Here is a 23,736-nt window from a genome sequence, read left to right as displayed (position 1 = left end):
TAAATGTTACTTCCCAGCTCAATCCTAAAGGAAACCTGATTAACTACAAATCATAGCAGATCACAAAAATGAGATCTTGTTGGCTTTGTGCAACTGGTAGTCAAAAATGAATAAGCTACACTCCCACTAGGGGGCAGAGGAAGACCACGAAGAGCCATGAGATACACACACAAAGGCATTGAGACTCTTTATACCAAACAATATATTTTATTTGTCGTCCAACACCACAGCCCAGCCTTAGGAAGTGGTTCAGTACCAAATTCAATGGAGTTACACATGACGAGCATCAACACAGGAGGGGCAGGGACAAGAGGACAACCTATTAGCTTTTTTTCTGTTTTTGTTTTAATAATCATTTGTTTTTCTACAAAAAAAAGAAAGAAAAAGCCCACCCTCCAGTAGCTCAGATGTTGTCAGCGCCGCACTGTATAGCTGTACACAGCCAAGCAATTAAAAAAAAAAAAAATCTTTTCAATGTATTCCGCAGTGGTGGCAAACAGCGACAGTCCTTGTCGAAACAGACACGGATATGCAGACAGTAGCCTGAGCGTCACTGCAGAACTGAGTGCTGGTTTATGGGGTTCAAAACGCCCCTCCAGAGTCACCCTCGCCTGTACCCAGACCAGCTTACAGAGGTTTCTAAAACAGGAACGGGAGACCACACTGCATAAATCTGATTACTGCTCCTACTTACTGTCAAAGTGTTTTTCTCTACAGTTAAAAAAAGGAGAAAAGAAAACACTTTATTCTTTACAGTTAATTCTTGTTTGTGCTTTTTTAATAATACTATGATCTGTATGAGGTCTTAGTTTGGTTTTTATCATACACTGGAGTAGCAAAGAAAATTAAATTTAAAATATTCTGTACGCACCACAGTACACAGTATTTTGTGGTGCTGTTGTGTCACCTACTGTCCACAAACAACCACCTCAATCCCCCCTTTACAAATGAAGATGAAAAAAAAAAACTATAGAAATCACTGGTAGAATCCCTTTAACAACACAAGTACAGTACACACATATAAAGAGCATTTCCTGTTTGGAGGGAAGTGATGCGATGAGATGTAAACATATAGCCAAGACGGTGCACCTTGTGACAAAATGTTCCTTGACTTTTCCATTTTCGTGTCTGTTCTTTCAGTTCTTGGACTTTTTTTTTTTTTTCAACAATCTTTCTTGGTTTCCAACCATGTATAAAAGTACAATGAAGCCCCTTAACGTTTATACTTGGTTTGCTGTAGACTTGTATGTGGCATCACGCCACGATGTCAAGCAAATATCCTTGACACGAGTCAGTCTTGTAAATTCCATATACATTCCCAAGTTACCGAAAAAAGTCCCTTCCAAATGGTGAGCCCAACTTCGAGGAAAGCACAATTAGCTTCTCACACTTCCACCTGTTAAATGACATTACCATTGGAGAAGATTCCCTGTGAACACATCCATGTGTATGTGATGGATTCCCATCACTGTGTAAGCTATAAACCTTGTTCTAACCAGGTGTCAGGGTGTGTATGTGCACAAAAAATGTCCTGGTTTCCATACATATCTGCTTAAGAACACAGTTTCTTTTTGTATTTCATTACGAAGGTTGTTATTTCACAGGTTGCACAGTTTCTCGATTGTTCATAACTGGAGTGGAGGCTCAAAACATTAAATTCCCAGGGTTCCCTGGTCCAGGGTTAAATCCCATGCCCATATCTGCTGTCATTCCTCGAGGCCTCATCTGAGAGGGCATCATCATAGTCTGCTGAGGACCGCTCATCCCTTGTAGTGACATCATCATGTTAGGAGAGCCCACAGGGCCAGGGTGGTTGTACATCGGCCTTTCCTTTCCCTGCATCATTCCAGGGCCTCCCATCATTCCTGGCTGCTGGCCAGGAGACAACATCCTGTGCTGTGGCCCCATCATACCCTGACCCATGAAACCTGGGGGTCTCATGGGGTTGTGGCCTGGATTACCCATGGGCATGTCCTGTGGTCCCATATGTCCAGGGCCAGGAGGCCCACCCATTCCCTGCATGGGGAGGCCCATCCTTGGGTTGCCCTCACCCATCATCCCCTGCATTTGGGGAAAGCCAGGTGGGCCTGACGGGTGTGGTGGCTTCCCACCAGGGGCGTCCCCGCCACGAGGGAAGTAGGAGAGAGTCTGGCTGGGCTTCTCAGAAGGGATAATTCGAGAGAGGTCAAACTCAGGGATACCTGACGCACCTGGTCGCATGACCTCGTGTAGATCCGAATCATTGAAGACACCAGGCATGTTATTAAACTCCTGGCCTCCTGGAGTATTAGGTTTGCACATACCTGGCTCACCAACAGGTCCATGAGGCATATTGCCCATCCTGCCCAGTGGGCCCCCTTCTCCTTGGAAACCCATCCCATGAGGGAAGCCACCCTGGTGTCCAGGACCATTGTGAGGGAAGGGGACCTGTTGTGGAGGTGACTGTCCAGGGGGGAAGCCCTGTCCTCGGTGAGGAAGACCAATACGTCCCTGTGACATCATCTGGTTGTTGCCCATGCCAGGATCTTGGGAGACTGGGTTCATCATAATACCATGAGGCATCATGCCTGGACCCATAGGCCCAGCGTGAGGAGGCATATTAGGGCCCATGGGATTAGGCGAGGGCATCTGGTTTGGCATGCCATGGGAAAGTGGCTGGGAGCCCATGTTCATCCCCATTGGGCTGAGGGAAGGCATGGGGCCAGAAGAGTTAGGTGTCATCATTCGAGGATGACCTGGGTGATGGTTCACACCCATACCTATAAAGAGAACAAAAAGATTGTGATTTAATGGAAAAGCCTTCAAGGAAATGCCACCATTAATACTACCGCATATTCATTCATTCGTTATGGACATTACCGGGCATGCTGTTGTTCATAGATGGCAGGTTTGGCGATCGAGCAGGCGGCGAGTCATCATCAGAGCTGGCTACGGTTTTGATTGCATCATGGTAGAGGGGTGTAGAACTGGGCATGGCGAACTTGGACATGCGGGACATCATGATGGAAAGAGGATTTTGGGATAGCGTTGGCTCTGGAGGCATGGTGTAGGGGCTGCTGGATGGAAGACTTCCAGGCACATTCATACCACCTGGTTGATTGGAGGAACTACTGGACGGAGGAGCTGAGGGAGGAGGATTACCACCTGAAAACAGGAGAAGAGGGCAAAAGAGGTTTAGAGGAGAGGAGAGTAAGAATGAAGGAAGAAGAGCCAATTACCTTTATTTATTTATTATCTCTTAGCTGCTACAGAAACATTACTCAAACAGGCCTGCTGTAACAGTCTTTTTAGCGGGAATAATTGTGACCACAGGAAAACAGAAAGAGACTTTCAAAGTTTGAGTATACAATACTCATAATGAGTCAATAAAGACATTTGTGGAGGCAGGACATTTTATTTTACCTTGCTCTACACCACCCATCATATTTGGTGACGTCATGCTAAGTGGAGGTTTGTTGTTCTGAGGGATTCCTGGGCTTTGCATGGGTGGCTTGGGTGATGACGTCCAGCCGGGGGAAGGGGCAGGGAGCGAGGGTGACTTCATATGGACGGGTGATGCCCCTGCTGAGCCCATCATAGGAGGAGATTTAATGGCTGCTGCCGCTGCTACTGCTGCAGCTGAAGGCCCACTAAGCATACCAGCCAGCTGGGATGGTGTCTGTGGAGACTTGAGGTTACCTGATGGTGAGCCCAGCATTGGAGACTGGACCTGCCGCAGTGTTGGTGACTTTAGCGGGTTGACATTGACGTTGGGTGAGTTAGCGGGGCCAGACTGGACATTCAGATCTGAGGGCTTGCGGCTCATATTCCTCTGGCCAGGCGGAGGCCCTGAGCTGTTTGGAGCCTGGTTTGGTGGTAAAGGAGGCATATGACTAAGACGACCATTTCCACCCACATTACCTCTTTGGTCAGGTCCAAAGGACGGCTCGCCTCTGGGACCTCTTGGATTTCCAGGGCCTTGGGGACCCATCCCAGGGAACTGTCGGTTGGGTCCCATGTTGAGGTCTCCTGCATGGGGCTGGTCAGGGAAATGAGGCCCCTGCATCATTCTCTGTGAAGGAACCACATTATCAGGCATTGGACCTCCACCTTGCCTCATCTTCATAATTTCCTCTGGACTAAGATTCATTGGTGGCTCTCTCATCTTAGGGGGCATCATCTGAGGGCTAGGGCCCATGTTTACATTGAGGTTTCCAGGCCCCATGCCAAATTCACCCATGTCTCGACCAAGACCTTTCACAAACTCCATTCTTGAGGAGGGACTCATGGGACCATCACCTGGCATTCTAGGAAACATCATGCCACCTCCATTTCCAGGCTCCATGGGTCTTTGATTGCCCATCATTCTATTCATCTCCATCATCATGCCAGGTGTAAGACCCATGCCTTGTTTATCACCCATACCTTGATGGAACATAGCTTCCTGTACAGACTGAGGATTGGGGAATCTTTCCACCCTTCCACCAGGACCTCCAAACATGCCTTGGCCAGGAGGGAATCCCCTCCCATCGCCCATTTTGGGCATATCATCAGGCCAGTTCATTCCAGGTCTGGGCATAGCATTGGGCCCTCCATCCATATCAGGGTTCATCATACCTGGGAAGCCAGGCATCCTCTGCATGTGTGGATGCATCCCTCTGGGGCCCATGTTCATCTGGTCAGGGAATGGTTCAGGGCCACCAGGGCCCCACACCTCTCCAGGATTCATCTGGTAGGGTGGCGGTGGGCCTCGCATCATTCCTCTAGGTCCACCCTGATGGAGCATCATGTCTCCCATTGGTCTATGCTGCATTTGTTCCTGCTTGCGCTTCTTCTCATCATAGAACTCTTGCTGCAGTTTTAGCCAGGCCATCTGCTCTGGGGTTATATGGTCTCCATGCTCTCCACCAGGACCTGGATGTGAGTTCATTGGTCCTGGACCTGGTGGAGGGGGTCCAAGATCATCTGGAGAAAAGGGCATGTCTCTAGGACCAGGTGGTCCAAAGGGAGGCCCATCTGGACGAGGTCCTCCTGGACCACCTGGCTTACCAAGGCTTTGTGACTGAGCCATCATTGCTTGGAGAGGCCCTTGTTCTGGTTTCTTAGGTCCTCCTTCCATCATTGCAGAATTGGGTGGAGGTCCAACCATGTTTCCTTGGCCCATGGTAGCCATATCCTTGTCGTCTGGGAAGAGCATACGCTGTATATCACGTAAAGTCTGTAAGGAACGTTCCCGGTGTTCAAGTTGCTCTTGGGAAAGGCCCTCAGGGTTGTCCCCCATGCTAGACATGATTTCATGAGCCAGCTGCTGGTGGTGTTGAGCTGTGAGCTTAGCATCTGCTCCTTTAGGTAGATCTAAGGATGGGAAGCTCTGTTGAAGGCCAGCATTTGGAGGCTGGTTGGAGGCCTGGCTACCAGGTGTCCCTGCAGAGTTGCTACCATCATGGGATCCAGCACCATCCTGTGGGCTACTGCTGGGGAGGCTCTTAGAGTCCATACCAGCTGAAGGTGCATTGTCTGGAGGGAGGCTAGTTGGTTTTGCCCCCTGGGTTGGCTGCTGAGGTTGGGTGGGTTGCGCTTGAGGTTGTTGCTGCTGGCCTGATTGCGCTACTTTAGAGGCTGCTTGGTGGTTCTGATCACTGGAGTGAGATGAGGGCTGTTGCTGGGACGGTACACCCTGTTGTTTAGTGTCACTTCTGAGGGACCCAATCTGATTGTTCTAAAACAGATACAATAAAAAAAAAACATTTACAATGCGTTTGTGAAAATCATGACATTTAGAGCAAACAATTCAGTGATGTCCTTTCTTACCAGGGGGAGCTGGGGCTTTCCACCCTTGCCGTTAGAGATATTATTCATGTGGTAAGTGATGATGTTTTCTGCATGCCCCGTTATGACTGCATCTGCTGCCCTGAGATGGAAAGAAAACAGTCAGTCAAAGCATTGCATAATTGCACTGATGAAAATTAACTCTTCTCTGATGAACCTTTAATGTCTAATTTAAAGTGTCATTTTTTCATATACAAATACTTTGACCAATCCTAGTTTAATGTGTAGAAATCATTTGTTGGTTGATTTTCTTGAAAATTTTATCTGTGGCACAATCATGTCATTGCTCGTATTAAGCGCCCCAAAACAGTCACACACAGCAACATTGGCTCAACCAATTTGAGAACTTTTTTGCAATTCTGTTCAGTGATGATAGTGTCACAGAAATTGCACAATTCAGCTTTAATAGTACCCATTGTTGGTGATAGTGTTCTGAATAATAATGTCCATGCAGCTGACCCTATCCACAATTACAACAGTTCTAGAAAAAGATGGACAAATAGTCAGAAGAATTTGACACTGGGCTCGGTCCCATCTAGTGTGATGTCAGAGCAGTAACGGCACTGCTCTGTGGGAGAATCTTCTTATGGTCACAGAATGTCTGACAAAGTTTCTGACACATCCTGTCACTAATATTTGGCATTCTAATATCTGCCATCTGAGGGTCTAGTTTAAGCCAACATGCAGCTGTCAGTGCTTGAACGCTTTCATTTTTTCCCACTACTACTTTTAGACATTTCTTAGCTGAGCAAAAAAGAGAGATAGTGATAGTGGGATTTGCTTCTTTAAACTGACAAAACCTTGACACTATGATTTAAAAAAACAACTGCATTTTAGCAGTGCACCTGAGGGTAAAATGGCATCTAGTTTTAAAACATTAGCACACATTTACAATTATAATTAGACGACACGCATTCTTGATAATTAACAAGCAAAAAAATATTTACTTGTTGGCCATCTCTGTTGTGAAGACGTAAACGACCTTTGACCCCGGTTTCTGCCCACTCCCCAGTTCAGACGTTGTGCTCTGTCCTCCAACTGTATTGTGGGTAGGCGTAGAGGCAGAAAGAGCACCTGGATCTGGCTTTATGTCAGTTGAGTTACAGTCTGTGCAAAACATAATAAAATGTTACATTAGCCACAATAAGGTACATTTTGTCAATCATTCTGTTTACTGATGCACATGAACAGAAAGAATCTGCAGACTTTTTGTGTTTTTTCAAAATGTTGGTAAAAACAGCAGAATGCATTTGGGAAAAATCTGTTAAAACACACCTGAAAAGTACCACACTCTTAACAATCAAATGAACTAAAACAACAGACTGATAGTCGTAAAAGCTTGTATTGTATGTACACAACTTTGTGAATGCTACTTCCAATTTAATGCGGAAATTCACAAAGTTCCGAGTGTAGATTCTGTGCGTGCCTGGTGATATAACCAAGCATGTCAAAACGTTGACATTTTTTTGACTGCAGTAACAGCAATACTTTTACATATCATTAGTTTATAAATTGCATTAGTAACCATGCAAAGTTCTTCAATAGAATACTGCAAGCACATGCTTGATCTGAATGTGGATATTGCATAATAAATCCATCCCGCCAGGTGACAACAATTATCATAAAGTGTTTCGTACCTAAATTTTTAAGGTAAAAAAAATACTTAACACTTTAGATGTACTTTATTACAAATCCAATAAACAAATCAACAAGTGAAATACTGAAACTACGTACTGAAGAATCCTGGGTCATCTTCATCGCTCTCTCCCCCTGAACACCAATCTGCACCGCTGTAGGGCAACCGTCGCTCTCCAACACATAACCTTTTTGCTCTACTGCCTATTTCTTTAGAGAGACAGAAGAGTATGATTACCATAATGTTCATGAAATGGTCAAGAGATTTCTACTGCCATGGAGTACATTGCTACTGAATTGTAGGTTTGTTTCTCAAACACAAAGAGGATAGATAATATAGTAAATCACCAAATAGAAGTGCAGTGCAGTACCAGACTAGTCTTAGTCTTTCTGAGCAACAGTCCCTTTAAAATTTTACACCTGTGTGAATACATTGAGCACTTCTATTCATTATAAATTCCATATTTGTCTGGAAAGTGCTGTGCTATCCTCTGGCATTCTCTCCTCATGCCATGTTGACTAATCCAGGCTGTTCTGAAACTTTTTAAGGAGTCTAGGACAGCTTAAAACAAACTTTGGATAACTTGCAGCCAAAAATACACACATTGCTCTCTTCAGAAAAAGATTAAAACACTTCTTGGACACGTAGAAAGTTCTTAGTCACCATTAAAATGTCATGAAACCACAGGCCAGTTCACAACAAAGTTTGGAGCGCTGTATGCGACCCAGTCACTTATATTCCACAAATCAGATTAAAATGGTTTCAAAACCTCTCAGTAATGTACAGAGCAATTTGAAGTTGCATGAAATAAAATGCACAAATACATATACACCACTTTGCGAGACAAACATACACTGCACAATATATATCTACAACCTCATGTATAAACAATTAGCTTCTGCATATACTTTCAACACTGAGATGATCGGACAATTTTTTACCCACTACAATGTTAATTTTTAATGGCAAGAACACCTTGTAAAAACAAATTACAATCTTATTTTTTTAATCAAAGTTTTTTAATCTATGGCCAGTTGTGCAGCCAACCTAAAACATCCAGCAGTTAAAAAGCAACACCTATAAATCAACAATACAGCTGACCTCCAGTGACGAGAAGGGGAAAAAAAAAAAATCACTGTCAGTGTGAACAAGGTTTAAAAAAAGAGAATAAAACAGCACTACTGTTAGTTTCTATGCCACTGGTTAGATCCAAGACCACAACATATCACTGAAACTGGGGCACAGTCGGGTCAAAGGGGAGATATAAGACTTCCTGTGTACAGACAACACACACTGCTCAAACAAACGGCAAGAGCAAACTCTCGACAGCTTGAACAAACACAAACATGCCCACCAAACTGCCTTACAAGCTGTCTCCTTGTGAGCATACAAGCACATCGGTACACAAAGAAAACCAAACAGGTTGCTTCTGGACAAGCCATTTCTGACTTAAACATCAACAGCAGCATTTAAAACGCACATGTAAACAGTCTTTAAAATGTTCTTTATGTGCTGCACCTCAGGCACAAAGAATTAATCATACAAAATGTAAAAAGATTCTCAAACAAAAACAAAATGAACAAAATGCCTGCGCCTCACACTGAAATGTGTTTATGCAGAGGCATTAACAACCAGCAGGGGTCCTTCAGACTGTCAAGCACACCAACCTAAAAAAAAAATTGGGGGGGGGGGGGGGGGGGGGGGGGGTAGAGAAAGGTGTCTCCCCCTCCCTCAGCAAACCAAATGGTATGTTCCCTGGCGTTCCCAAACCAGGCCTATCTTGTGATGCTGCCACTAGGAAACATACAGAGGTGTGGATGTCTTGATGCATCACTACAGCCCTCAGTGCAACCCAGGAGGCGCATATGTGTGTCAGGAAAACCAGCAAAAATGTGTGACCCTTGGGATGGGATATGTGCGTTTGCATCCTGGCGCTTTGCCTTAGTCTATATCATGACATGGATACAGAATAGGGACCAGAACCATATGAAAATGATAACACAGCACGGCATAAAAACATAAAAAGGCCCTTATCAAACAAGTTAGAGCTTTAATGGCTCATTCTCGGGACACCAGGCAAGTGTAAAATAAATAAATGGTCCCAATTCTACACCATTCTACCTAAATGTAGCCTTTATTTAAATTAAGATTGTCAATGTGATTTTTGAATATGGTAAAAAGCAAAGCTGTTACACTCTTTCAGTATTTTATCACGTTTATACTTGTATTTGCCTTATCAAGCTAAAAATATAAAAACTACCATGGATTATTAATTTTTCCTCTGTGATGTAAGTTCATCCAATTATAACATGTGATTTATTACAAGGCAGCAACAAAACATCCAGATACTACCAAACTTTCCCCAGTTATTTATTCAAATTGTAAGCAAATTAATTCCCTCCTGAGAGGGCTGAATAATCTAGCGTTCAAGGGTTAGCGACGATAAATAGCTACTGGTAGTTTAACCACATATTTAAGTTTGGAGGTAGGTTTAAAAATTGATAAAAATAAATAAAAAATAAATGTTTTGGTTGACCACTAATCTCAATATTGGGGAGACATCTCGCTATTGGGGAAAAACAGTTTCTTGAAAAAAATTTTAGTCAGAAACTGCTTCAATTCCTGAGAATGGGCCTAATGTTAGCTCTGGGAAAAAATATGTCCATTCAATGTCAGAACAAGGTGGTAACAGTATCATTCTGTGCCACAGCCCACAGGATGATCATAATATTCAGAGATACAAAAATAACTGCGCATCATGACACCGCTCAATATAATTACCTGACCAAGATAGTATGGCAAGATACAAGAGATGCTTAAAACCACACTATAGGTCATTTAAAACCACAGTGGTTAAATGATCCCTTTATTGAATGACACACTATGAATGCAAGAGCTTCATAATTCAACTTGTAGGTAGAAAAAAAAAATCATTCACATATATATATATTTTTTTCCATTACCTTTCTGGTCCCCTTCATTGCTTGGCGTTCCTGTATCCCTTTGTTCGAATGACTCCACTGAAGTGCTTCTCTCTCTCTTAATCTTGCCTTTTGCACCATTGCCTGAACTCAGGCCTTGTCCATTTTTGAGTCCCATACTCCCTATGGGGCCTTGGGGACCTTTGGGTGTGTGGCTTCCACTCAGCGACTTGGGGTCACAAGGAGACGACTGTGATTGGCTGCCGCCGCCCCCCTGCTTTCCCTGGTTGGGCAGTTTGGAGTCCATCTGTGCGGCGCTGGAGGGGGACATCACGGGTGGCGACCTCACCATGGCCTCCTGCTTGGATTTCGGACTGCTGAGAAAAGCAAAAAGCAAAAGTTGGTGAGAATGGCCCAGGGCACACGTGCATGGTCAAGATCTCAAGTAATAAAACACTGGAACTGATAAAAGAAAACATAAATCAGTGTTTCTCAAACTCCAGTCCTGGGGACCCGGGTACCTATAAGAATGCTTTAGATGTCTCACAAATTAAAACACCTGAATTAACAGTTTCTTAGTGTGTTGAATAGGGAAACATCTAAAACATTCTGGGTGCTGGGACTCGAGGACTGGAGTTGAGAAAGACTGGCATAAATGAACACCTAGAATTGAGACAAGTTAAAACATATTTTTCATATCATAAACTCATTTCTCTTTTAAAAATATACAATAGCTGGGGTAAAGTGTTACAAACTCAAACGTTTAGTTTCTGTGATAATTTGAGCATTGGTATTGCAAACTTTGCAAAAATTATAAACTTTTTTTTATTTAAGACTTGTTAAATATGTAACAAAAATTCACATATACACTACTGTTCAAAGGTTTTGGGGTCGATATGATTGGTATTTTTTATTTATTTTATTTTTTAAGAAGTCTTTTATGCTCACCAAGGTTGCATGTATTAAATCAAAAATAGGTCAAATGTAATATTGTGAAATATTTTTAAAATATAACAATGTTTTCTATTTTAAAATATAAAAAAATGTAGTGTAATTATTAAAATTAATTTATTTAAAAAAATAATTATAAATAACACTAGGTTTATTGTGCTTGTTTGTAGGGCTGCACAATTTGACCAAATTAGCTTTTTTATATGACTAATAAAATTGGATTATGATTATTATTATAATAAAAGTATAATAACAAATAAGAAATATTGCTATTGTACTAACACTATTTCACCATAAAATACAAAACAATAAAAATAGAATAAATGTGATATAATTACTATTATCATTACACTTCACATAAAATTGCAGGGTGACATGCAGGGTGCCTAGAACATCAAATCATTAAAAAGGTCTAAGGTTTTGATAAAAATCTTTGACAATAATTTCTTAATTTTTTTGTCAGGAAATCTTATGCATCCAGTATCAGGAATACAAAACAAGAGCTTAAATAACAAAGAGCACTAAACTATTTTTGCAGTTGCCACTTTGTCGGTGGAAAAGCAGTGGAATCCTAAGTCATAACCAATACCTTCCCTCACTTTGGTAAAGAACCCATCAAAACACATAGGCCAGAGTGAAAAAAAACAGAGACAACTGAGTCATATCTTAGCAGCTGTCCGGCTGATTGCCACCACACCCTGAAAACATGCCATTCAATAACAGGAGGAAAATCTTGACGTGTACCGGTGACGCAATTACAGTACTCTCAGTGACCTTATGTCCTAGCCTTGTTCTTTGTTGACAGAGTGCCAGGTTAATATTTAATCAAAACTCGTCAAACCAGATCAGCCACAAGCTAGCCTCCATCCATACCCAAAGCAATGGGTCCACAGTGTCTGGTTACATGCCAGCTGTAAGGAAACCAGGGGAAACTATTTACACACCAACGGTAAGGGCTGGTCATTGTTGGACACCTTTGAGTTTGGCAGTTAAACCCATATTCCTTGTCCATTGCAACCTTGGATCTTGAATGTGTGCCTGAAAGCGCAAACCGCTTTCCAAAAGTAAGGTACCAGTTACACAGGCCATGTTTCAGAACTGTGCGCATGGTAATGTAAAATATTTTCCAACATTCAGAGAAAATCCAAATGCCTTGGACAGCAGCTGCAAACATATACAAAATGGGGTGTGATTAGGCTATGTGCCATAGTGTTCACTGAAGCACTCCCAGGAGCCCCTCTGCCGACGCCTTAACCAGCTCCAGATCTGTGAATCAGCAAGAGCAGCCATTTTGGAACCAACGTCCAGCAGGGCGGGATGTATAAGCTCTGGCTGAGCTGAAGTGGGTCAGTTTCTCATATGCTCAATGAGGTTCTGGAAGCTTTCCAGGTCCAGCTCTGCCTTTAGGGCACAGTTTCCCCTGCACTTCTGCCGCAGTTACTTCAGCTTGCACTGGTTTCCTGTCCACAAGAGACAGCTCAATGGCCATAAGCAGAGTGGGAATTGCAAGTAAGTGGGCAGCCAATGATTCGCTTGTGTAGTGCTACTCCATTAAAAATAAATTAAAACAACAACTCACACGCTTAAAAATATTTTAATATAAGATTGCAGTGAATTAATTATATCTACATTTGTCCTACTACTCCATTAAAACTGTTTATTAACACATTTACCCAGGCAATGCTATAAAACTAGGGATGAAACAAAAAACTATTCTGACAATTACATAATCATATTTCTACCCCAAATCGTTTTTTGAAATATAAACATTTCAATGGTGGCTTTCATTAAAACTTGCCAGATTTATTCATACATGCATTAAATATTGAAGAACATTAAAAATTATAATGAATATGTGATGTGGGGCATATATTTAGCAAAATGCTCATCTCTACAGTTAATTTTTCTAGCTGACTAACAAGTTTATGGACACTGGTTTTTCTGAGGTAAATGTAACGTTACATGACATTGTCTACAAGCTGTTTTACTGACGCCTTTCCACGGCTGAAACACTGATTGAGCGATTCCAAATGACATAATCCAGATTTCGGTAAGTTGTACTGCATCTGTTAACACTTTCAGATGCTCTTTTGTGTTTATTTCGCGCTGTAACCGGTATTAAAGCAGATGAGTTCACGTGGGCTCCGCGCTGCCGCTTCTCTTGAGTTGAGCTGCACCAGAGAGATATCATGCCACAGCGCCAAAACGTTATTTGTTTTTTAATTTCGTAATAAAATGGTCGTAATTTGAAATCTGAGACTTTGTGTCATATTAATAGTAACAAAGCACAAAGATTATTTCGGTTTAATGGATGGGAGGTGCGATACAATGTTCTGTTCATTCATCTGAAAACAGGATGACTAATCGATTCTTGGGATTCAGAATCGATATTGTTTCGTAAAAAATGACAATCGATTAAAATCGAGACAATCTACAATTTTTACCCAACCCTAGTTCAAAACTAGTTTAGATAGACATATCCACTACTCAGTTGTTGGACGGATAGTCAACTGTGGGGACATCCTTGCTGATTATAGTAGCAAACCATAATGTAATAACTGCTCATAATGTAATAAGCATTACATTATTATTGTAATACAATGTTCATAATGTGATAATTCTCAATGTAATTAAATCTTGAGCATATAATGTAATATTTTTTTAATGTAATAAAGTTTACATTATAAACTCATCAAAATCATAATTGTAATAGCTTTTAAAACTAAAAATATTATTAAAAATGAATTCACTTAAGATGGGCTCAGACTACAGGAGTTTTTAAAATCCTAACAGATTATGAAATCTGGTTGCATCACAGACATTAAGAGAATCTTCACAGATTTTTTTTCTCTCAAATCTCAAACATGCACACACTACAATATATTAATATTATCATGCCAGGAAGAGCACCTCACGTGATGTCATGGTGGGAAAGTGGATGTAAACATGTACGTAGCAGATCGTCATTGATGTCTCAACAGGTAATGTTTACATTTGCAGCTATGTACACACACTCACCCGGTGTGTTCAAAACAAATGCGATTTCTCCCCAGCTGTTCTCTTTGTCCATATGGTTTTCAAAAGACATGTTATATGTGACCCTGGACCACAAAACCAGTCATAAGTCGCAAAGGTATATTTGTGGCAACAGCCAACAATACATTGTAAAGGTCAAATTAATCATTTTTCTTTTATGCCAAAAATCATTAGGATATTAAGTAAAGATTGTTGTGTTCCATGAAGATATTTTGTAAATTTTCTACCGTAAATATAAGTATTTATCAATATGCGTTACTAAGGACTTCATTTGGACAACTTTAAAGGCGATTTTATCAATATTTCGATTTTCTTGCACCCTCGGATTCCAGATTTTCAAATAGTATATAGTACGTTTCAAATGTATCTCTATCAAACAAATAAGATTTTCCTATCCTAACAAACCATACATGAATGGAAAGCTTATTTATTCAGCTTTCAGACGATGTATAAAACTCAATTTGAACCGTATGACTGGTTTTGTGGTCCAGGGTCACATATAAGCAGTCATGTTGTTGCAGCACTCCACACACCGTTCCGCCACCTCCGCTGTTCAACGGACCCATGCAGCAGCTTGTTTCACATACACGATTTCAAAAATGCTCTCATTCACTTCTCTCATTGGCTATTGTGAAAGAACTATCCCGATTTTAATTCTTAAAAATCAAAAATGTTTTATCAAATCGGGGCGGCCCCAATGTGTCCGCGAGCAGATCGGGAGGTTAAAGGTTTGATCTGTAAACGCCTCGCATTACCAAATCTCCACAAACATCAGAACTGACCGATATCATGGACAAGATTTTTTTCTCAGATTGTCAGGAGGGGCAAATCGGGCATAAATCGGCCTAAAACAGTACATTTTTTATTTATTTTAAAAATCTAAATCCAGTCGTAAAGGGATAGTTCAATTTAAAAAAAATTAATTTGATGTTTATCTGCTTACCCCCAGGGCATCCAAGATATAGGTGACTGTTTCTTCAGTAGAACACAAATGAAGATTTTTAACTCCAACAGTTGCAGTCTGTCAGTCGTATAATGCATGTGAATGGTAACAAAATCTATGAGAGTAAAAAAAAACATGCACAGACAAATCCAAATTAAACCCTGCGGCTCGTGACGACACATTGATGTCTTAAGACACAAAACGATCGGTTTGTACGAGAAACCAAACAGTATTTATATAATTATTTTACCTCTAATACAAAAAAAGAAAGTATAAATACTGTTGTTTTTTTTACTCTCATAGATTTTGTTACCATTCACATGCATTATACGACAGACAGACTGCAACGATTGGAGTTCAAAATCTTAATTTATGTTCTACTGAAGAAACAAAGTCACCTATGCCTTGGATGCCCTGGGGGTAGGCAGATAAACATCACATTTTCATTTTTGGGTTAACTATCCCTTTAAACTACCTGCAAAATGCAACAGATTTAAATATTATTCATGCAATTATTGTTGTCATTATATTTTCATTAAACAAAGCATTGGTATTCCTTTACAGTACATTTTAAAAATCTAAATCCAGCCTTAAAAGGTGGGGCAAGCGATATTTGAAAAACACAGTTTTTTTTTGGTCAGACTGACACAACCAGACACGACAACAAATGTGTAGCTAATCAGCATTAGAAGGCGCATGATGGTGGAGGACAGAAAACGAGCAAGAGGGAGAAATTTGAAGAAAGACTGTTGAAAGAGAGACATTACAAAAGAGCAAAGCTCATAAGAATAATCACTGGAAAATGAAGTGTTATGATCAGGAAATAGCTTTACGGTGTTAATATTAGAAAACCTTTCCAGCACAGGAGAGAGCTAAGCGCTCATTTAATGTTCATTCCTTGTCGTTCGTTCATCATCTTCACTTTATTGTTCGTGCAGCATTATTTTGTTGCGCTTCTGCTACGATAAATAGACTTGCTTGCATTGTGTGTGTAACGGAGGCCAGCTAGTGAGAGTTGTGCAGGCTGATGACTATAGAATGCAGCGTTTATTATTTAGCGCCCTTGTTAGTGCATATACCTCGCATGCCAGCATTCGGGGTTCGAGACCAACTCGGAGCAGGCGGTTAGGATTGGAGAGTGCGCTTGGGAGGCGGAGCAATGAAGAGAGGTGTGTTTGTTTGGGTTGATTTAAAATATCAAAATGTTCAGCAACAACTTTGAGAAATATCGCTTACCCCACCTTTAACCGGCCTACAAAATACACCAATTATGATTTATTACTACATAAACAGTGTTAAATACCAACACTGCGTACAAATGCTGTAAAAAAAACTCACAGTATCAATATAGCAATGAGGTGTGTATGTGAGTGAGTGATAGTTCACGTTATCTGTTTCAGCCAACATTGGCACGGATTGCAAGTAAAGAAAACATTTCTTCACTTTAATGCAAGTTCCAGCAAAACTTGAATGTACATCAGAGGGCTGGTCGAAAGATACAGTACAACTTACAATCATGTACAGTGGTTAGAAAAAGTCCTATTATACACACCCCTATAATGAAAAATAAGTGATGTAAAAAATGTAAGTGATGTAAAAAAGAAAGTAAGAAAGATAAATAAAATCAGAACTTTTGCACCTTTAATGTGAATAATTGTAATTGGCATAACTGTAATTGCAATGCCAATGTATAATCGTTTCACTTATACATTATGTGCTGGTATTAACTTATGAACTGTGATTACATTATAAGTTGCTACAGTGGGTTTATAAATGTAATGCATTTCACAGAACCTATTACATTATGTGAAAAAAACGTTACTACATTTGGAAAATCGTTCAAGTTATTACATTTTGACAAAATTATTACATTATAAAAAAAATTATTACATTAATAAATGTAATACCTATAACATTATGTTCAGTTATTACATTATGCTTTATTACAATGCTTTATTACTTTATTATGAGTTGCTACAATTGTCTTCAAGTAATTGATAAATGCCCATACAAATTTCAAATATTGTTTTCAACAGTATTGAAACTGTTAATCCATATATTCCCCAATGCTCTCTTCACTCACCGCTATACATTTTTGCATGCCACACTGCACAGAACAATCTATTTTTTATTAATTATAGCATTTTATTATAAATTGTAACATTTTGTCATTGTATTGCTATATGCATTACCATTTAAAAGATAGTGGTTGGTAAGATTTTTTAAATGCTCACCAATGCTGAATTTATTCAATAAAAATAGCAATATTAATTATATATTTTAATATGCAATTTATTCCTGTGATGTCAAAGCTGAATTTTCAGCATTATTACTCCAGTCTTCAGTGTCACATGATCCTTCAGAAATCATTCGAATATGCTGATTCGCTGCTCAAGAAACGTTTCTTATGATCAATGTTAGGCTGCTTAATTATTTTTATGAAAACGGTAACACTTTTTTTCTTCCAGGGTTTTACCTTCTTCAAACTTTTGATCTGTAGTGCATATACACATATAAAAGTTCAGTTTCATGGAATAGTTCATGCACACATATGTAGGGTTCTCTCACCTCTGAGTGTTAGCCGATGGAGAGTTCCTCACTTTGGGGTTGCTGGAATGCATTGACGTCAGTCCCAGTGCGACAGAGGCAGGAGCAGTAGAGTGCTGGTGGGGACTGGAGGTGTGTGTATGTGTGTGGGAGTGTGTGTGTGTAGTGGTGGGCGTAGCTTTGGCCCGGGTGCTCCGGGGCCCGGTATTGGGGGTTGCGACAGGGCTGCTGCAGTCCTCGCCCTCTTCTTGCCGTTCTTTGGCTCTCTCCTTCCTGCCGGAAGCGTTTCCTGTGGTTCCGGTCGCTGCGGTGGTAGCCGTGGCTGCTGCTGCTGGTCTCTCCTCTTGCACCTCCAGCATTCTCTGTGTGGGCTTGTCTGGAGTCTCCCCGAGGAGCCCTCACAGCCCCTGGCCACACTAAACACAAAACAAACAAGTAAAGAACAGTTAGTTGAAAGTAGGGATGCACCGAATCCAGATTTTTGGGGTTCGACCGAATACCGAATCCACTGGTCAAGATTCGGCCGAATCCGAATCCGAATACCGAATCCTACTCCCATCCGCAGTCCATTATCAAAGTAAACACATTAATGAAGTTAACAACGTCCACAGCAGTGTAGGGATACCATTAACTGTTTTGGTCAAGTTTACTAAAGTAAACATTGTCGTGTATGTTCTTCTCGACGCTATTTCATGATGGTTTATAGAAAAATTACCCCGAGTCGTCCTCTGTTGTTTCAAAGAACAACCCAACGGAGAGCGCAGGAGGCGCGCGCTAGGGTTGTGCCGACATCAAGATGGAGCGCCACCATCGTGATGCCACGCCCCCCGTTGCGAGTCTGACAGCGTATTAGTTAAACTAAAAACTTAGCAGGGATTGCTCTGTAAATTAAATTGAGAATGTAACTAATGCATATATGCTATTTTAAATACTGTAGTCTATGCCAGATATATAGCCTACATTTTGAAATCATTTGAGGCTGAAACATCCATAAGCATGCGTGTTTATTTTAGCACTTCCGTCAGTGAAACAACACACTACAGCCTATAAAACATCTAAACGATTATCAGTAAATAATGGTAACCTCAAGAATATATGAAAATTAAATATTAGTTAGAAAAATATTTGATTCATACTATTTCCCCGCAAAGATGTGTCATATACCGCTCTGCGCTTTGAGAGGAATGGGACACTGAATAGACACCTTCTTGAATATCTTTGTCATCATATGTTCTACTGATGTTGCAAAGCAACACTTGTTGTAAAAGGTCTGAAGAGTGGATTTTATTTTCCACAGGGTCAAGACATTTAGACAATGTTTGATTATTCACTGCCAGAGAAAACGAAACTAAAATCACCGGCGTGTGTGTGTGTGTGTGTGAAATGCGCTATTCAAATAAACCAAACTTGACGCGCCTTACCAAGTTTAATAACAAGAACAAACTGTGTTAAATAAAATTTGAAGTAAAAGGCTATTCGTCTTACAGTGTTTTTTATACTTTCCCACAGTAAAGGATGTGAAGTTATAATAGACTTAATTATAAGCAAACGAAAGGAAGAAACGTTTATAATCCCCTGCGAACATGGGTGCGACGCAAGTGAAGATTTGGGAAAAGAAACGAGATGTCCATGTCCATTGGGATAAAATGGACTAGGCCTATTGTTCAAATTCACGGAAAATCGAGTGACCAGATACAGATCGCAAAACAGAATTAAAAAGAGCTCTCTGACCATTATTTCCTTTCTAGGCTAAACAAAGCTTTGTGTTTCACTCCTGTGGTATTATTCACGTGAAACAGCATTCACATACAAAACACTGGGTTAGTAAAATAACGAAGTTATTTTTTTAAAGTAGAAAATAGTATTTATGTTAAGAGATATATTAATAAAAAGAGCTCAACTCTTAAGTGGAAGGAACCTATTTTTCCCCCTCCCGTGCAACCTAGCGGATGAATCATTATTTGGGTTAGTAAAAATAACGAAATGATGGTTTTAAGAGAATAGTATATGTAAAGATATATAGTAGCCTATATTATCTACCTATTTACCTAATTCCGGTTCTTCAAGCTTACGGATTCAGTGTATTTTCGTTTTGTCATCTTAATTTGGTAATTATTTAAGTGAAAAATATTTAGTGTAGGCCTATTTTATTAATTTTATTTATATTTTATCTGATCTATAGATCTATAGGCTGTTTGCAAGGTAAAATAAAATACATTTTGGCTGCTGTCTGTAGATTCCTTCATGCACAACTCGTATTCTCTCGGATGTTTCATATGCAAATGTTATAACAGCGGCTGTTGTTTAGGGTCCTTGTCATCACGAGACAAATCGGGATTGCAAATTGAACGCGTAGCTCAACTTGAATCGCCTTCTTTTGACTTAAAGTATACTGCCACGTTTTCTGTTCATGAGTTCCATTTTCACTTTCAACAGCGGCGTCATTACGTTCGACCAGCGGGGCGCGCATAGTGCAAGCCTAGTGTTCGGGTTCGGTGGAAAAAAATTCTGAGGTTCGGCAGAAACCGAACCCAGTCAAAAAGCCCAATATTCGGCCGAATCCGAACCCGAACCCTGGATTCGGTGCATCCCTAGTTGAAAGCAAGCAAACATTTTACTTTTGTTGACTTCAATTAATTCAATATCAAAATAGAAAATTGAGAGATTTCAAAATACAACTACAAAAAAGACAACCCAAAAGCCAAACTAAACCACATCCATAAAAAATAAATTTAAAAAATAAATAAAAAAAACTGACACTTTCGAAAAATCAATGCAACAGGTCAAGAAAAATATGAAATGTTTTACAGTCAGAAAAATTCATTATTAGAAATTAAAACAAAAATCTAAATACAAGAAACCACAACAAACCAACAGTCAGTGTAAGAGCAATTTTGTATGCGTTTTCACTCAATTATAAAAAGTGATATAACATCTTTAAAAAAATGATATCTCAATGATAATGTATTAACATAACATTTTGATTTTGACCAAAAGTTTGGAGTCGTTACATTTTCAAAAATGTTTTTAAAAGAAGTTTCTTATGATCATCTCGGATGCATTTATTTGATCAAAAATACAATAAAGACAATAATATTTGTGAAATATTGCAATTTAAAAGTAACTGTTTTCTATTTTAATATATTTTATAATGTAATTTATTCCTGTGATCGCAAAGCTGAATTTTCAGCATCATTCCTCCAGTCTTCAGTGTCACATGATCCTTCAGAAATCATTCTAATATGCTGATTTGATGCTCAAGAAATGCTGCTTAATATGTTTGTAGAAATGTGAAATTTTCCAGCATTCTTTGAAGAATAGAAAGTTTGAATAGAATACAGCATTTATTTGAAATAGTAAACACTAATTTTGCTAAAGATCTGTTACTTTTTATCAATTTAATTGTCCTTCCTGAATAAAAGTATCAGTTTCTTTCTTTCCAAAAAAATGTACTGATCCCCAAATTTTGAATGGCAGTGTATTTTTTAAATCTACTTATCTCTTTGCTCTGAAGTGACCAACTTCAAGTCACCTTTACTTGTTTGTCCACCTGTGCAGACATGTTCCATAAGAGTTCTGATGAACGGTCTATAATGAACATCCATATCAAATGACTACACCATGAAATCCACAGACCATTCCAATCACAGCCAAGACAAAAGTTTTCAAAAAATACCAGTCATGCCAAGAATATAAGAACATTTCAAAACTCTGCATATTTGCCAAAACACTGAAATTCAAGGTGAGAAAATGTAGAACTGTGAATCTGCTAGGCAGTGGCCATCATCCAAAACTGACTGAAGAGTCAGACTGAAGGCTACCAATATAATGATTTGTTGAAAACAAGTCATGTAACATCTCGGATGGAGGCGTGTGGTAGACTGAAAAGAGTTTGCTGGTGGATTTTGTGGAACATCACACTGAGAACACATTTACAGTAAGGAGAACCATCATGTTTAAAGGGGTAGTCTCTGTAATGGGACTGGAAAACTCCAAAATCCAAGCAAAATGGATGGAAACAAGGATGGAAAATTGGAGGATTCAAATAACCAACTGGACAATGTTTTAAAACGTTCAGCAAAAGCAAGACTCAGATGAAATCTGCAGATGATGTACTCTGATTTGAAACATTTGATTTGTTAATCTTGATTTAAAGTCCCTGTAAAGTCAAAACTAAACATGTGTTCTGAGTTCCTCACACCACAGATAAATGTGTTATTAACCACCCAGCCAAATTTGAATCATAAAAAAATCCGGGAAGTACATAAAATAGCTTATCAAAAACCTGAAAAAATGAGCAGCATTCTCTGCTCTCAAACGCTGGGGGTGTGTCCGCTGTCGGCGCTGAAACCACGCCCACTCGCGGGAAAGCGGCAGTAGCACACAAGACAACACTCACTGATCACGAGCGTCAATGATCACGACGCACCAGATGTCGGCGGGACGGGAGGATGAAGGCCTGGGCGGGGGATGGTCGGTTCTGCAGCGGATTATCAGTGAATCCCAGTTGTCTCCGGTGAAAGTTTGTAAAATGATCCGGTGTAAAGTCACTGCAGAGGTAGGTGTTGGAGATGATCCTCAGCTCTCCAAAATTAATCCACCTCTTCATCGTTTTTGTTTTGTAAGCTGTATGCAAGTTGTTGACTATAGTAACTAACAGTACTAACAGTTACTCGCGATCGAACTGATGCGAATGTGCTCTAGTTATGATCGTGTTAGGGGAGGAGCCAGGCTCGGTGGCTCCAGTGCGTCATCGAGCCACCGTTTTAGCCCCGCCCAGAAAATCCTGAACACAGCAACGGTGAAAAACTGTTTAACGGTCTAACTTCTGAATTCAGAACTTCATAGTTCACAGTCTTTGTAATGTGTTTCAGCAATACATTTCTAACATTTATAATGTGTTTAGAAACAAATCTCAGAATTGCCTTTACAGGGACTTTAAGTTTGGGGTCAGTATTTTTTTGCTAAACAAAATTCATACTTTTATTCAGCAAGGACACATTAATTTGAGCGAAAGTGCTATTAAATACACGTATAAATGTTTAAAAAAAAATTCTGTTTCAATTAAATACTGTTCTTTTAAACTTCCTATTCATAAAATAATCCTGACAAAAAATCTGAAGTGACCCTGAAGACTGGAGTAGTGGCAGCTGACAATTTAGCTTTGCCATCACATGAATAAATTACATTTTAAAATATATTAGAAAACAGGTATTAGGTTGTAATACTTTATCACAATATTACTGTTTTTACTGTATTTTGATCAAATGAAAGCAGCCTTCGTGAGCATAACACTTCTTTTAAAAAAATCTTACTGACCCCAATCTTAGGAACAGTAGTGTATTAGTGATTACCAAAGCCCAAATATGACCCCATAAATGTAAAAAGTACTGATTACAAGTGTAGAAAGAGACAAAGAGAAGCATGTAATATGTACCACCTCAACAACCCAACAGATAACTTACTAATACAAATCTTTTCACTCGACAGTAACATACAAAAATCACAGGAGTGAGAATGATTGTGTTTGTCTTTCAGGGTGTGCTAGCGCTTCCGTGTCTGAATGAGATTGTGTTAACATGTAGTGGCCTTCTGCCGTTACACAAACGCTAGCTTTCATAAGTTATGAGAACCCTCTCAAAAAGCTGCAGTGTCAGACTGCGTTGTCATCCAGAAAATATTCAGGACAGCTTCCAACACACTCAAATGATGCAAGCATCTCGCATTCCCTCCCAGCCCAACAGTCAGGACTGAAAGACAGCACCAACTCAACCCTAAACCTAATGCTTTTATGAAGCTTCTCAGAAAAAAGGACAAATGTTTATTATAATGCAGGTACATGATTTATTATAATGAATAGTATAATATAACTAATAGTTTATAGGTAATAGGTA

General features: G+C 39.9%; 1 protein-coding gene across 1 annotated transcript in view; it reads right to left on the bottom strand.

Annotated features, from left to right (window-relative positions):
• Positions 1-188: 188 nt before the first annotated feature.
• bcl9 (BCL9 transcription coactivator) overlaps positions 189-23,736 on the bottom strand; it is a 78,502-nt gene continuing 54,954 nt past the window's right edge. The window contains exons 4-11 of the mRNA XM_079813560.1: positions 17,864-18,258; positions 10,408-10,742; positions 7,543-7,653; positions 6,756-6,915; positions 5,791-5,890; positions 3,403-5,698; positions 2,860-3,144; positions 189-2,759 (exon numbers count right to left, since the gene is read on the bottom strand). Of these exons, the coding sequence (XP_079669686.1) occupies positions 1,645-2,759; positions 2,860-3,144; positions 3,403-5,698; positions 5,791-5,890; positions 6,756-6,915; positions 7,543-7,653; positions 10,408-10,742; positions 17,864-18,201 (4,740 nt within the window). The 5' untranslated portion in view covers positions 18,202-18,258 and the 3' untranslated portion in view covers positions 189-1,644. The remainder of the gene's footprint in view (positions 2,760-2,859; positions 3,145-3,402; positions 5,699-5,790; positions 5,891-6,755; positions 6,916-7,542; positions 7,654-10,407; positions 10,743-17,863; positions 18,259-23,736) is intronic.

The sequence above is a fragment of the Gobio gobio genome, assembly GCF_949357685.1.
Source record: "Gobio gobio genome assembly, chromosome: 3".
Classification (NCBI taxonomy): Eukaryota; Metazoa; Chordata; class Actinopteri; order Cypriniformes; family Gobionidae; genus Gobio; species Gobio gobio.
This window is presented reverse-complemented; position numbering and strand designations above follow the sequence as displayed.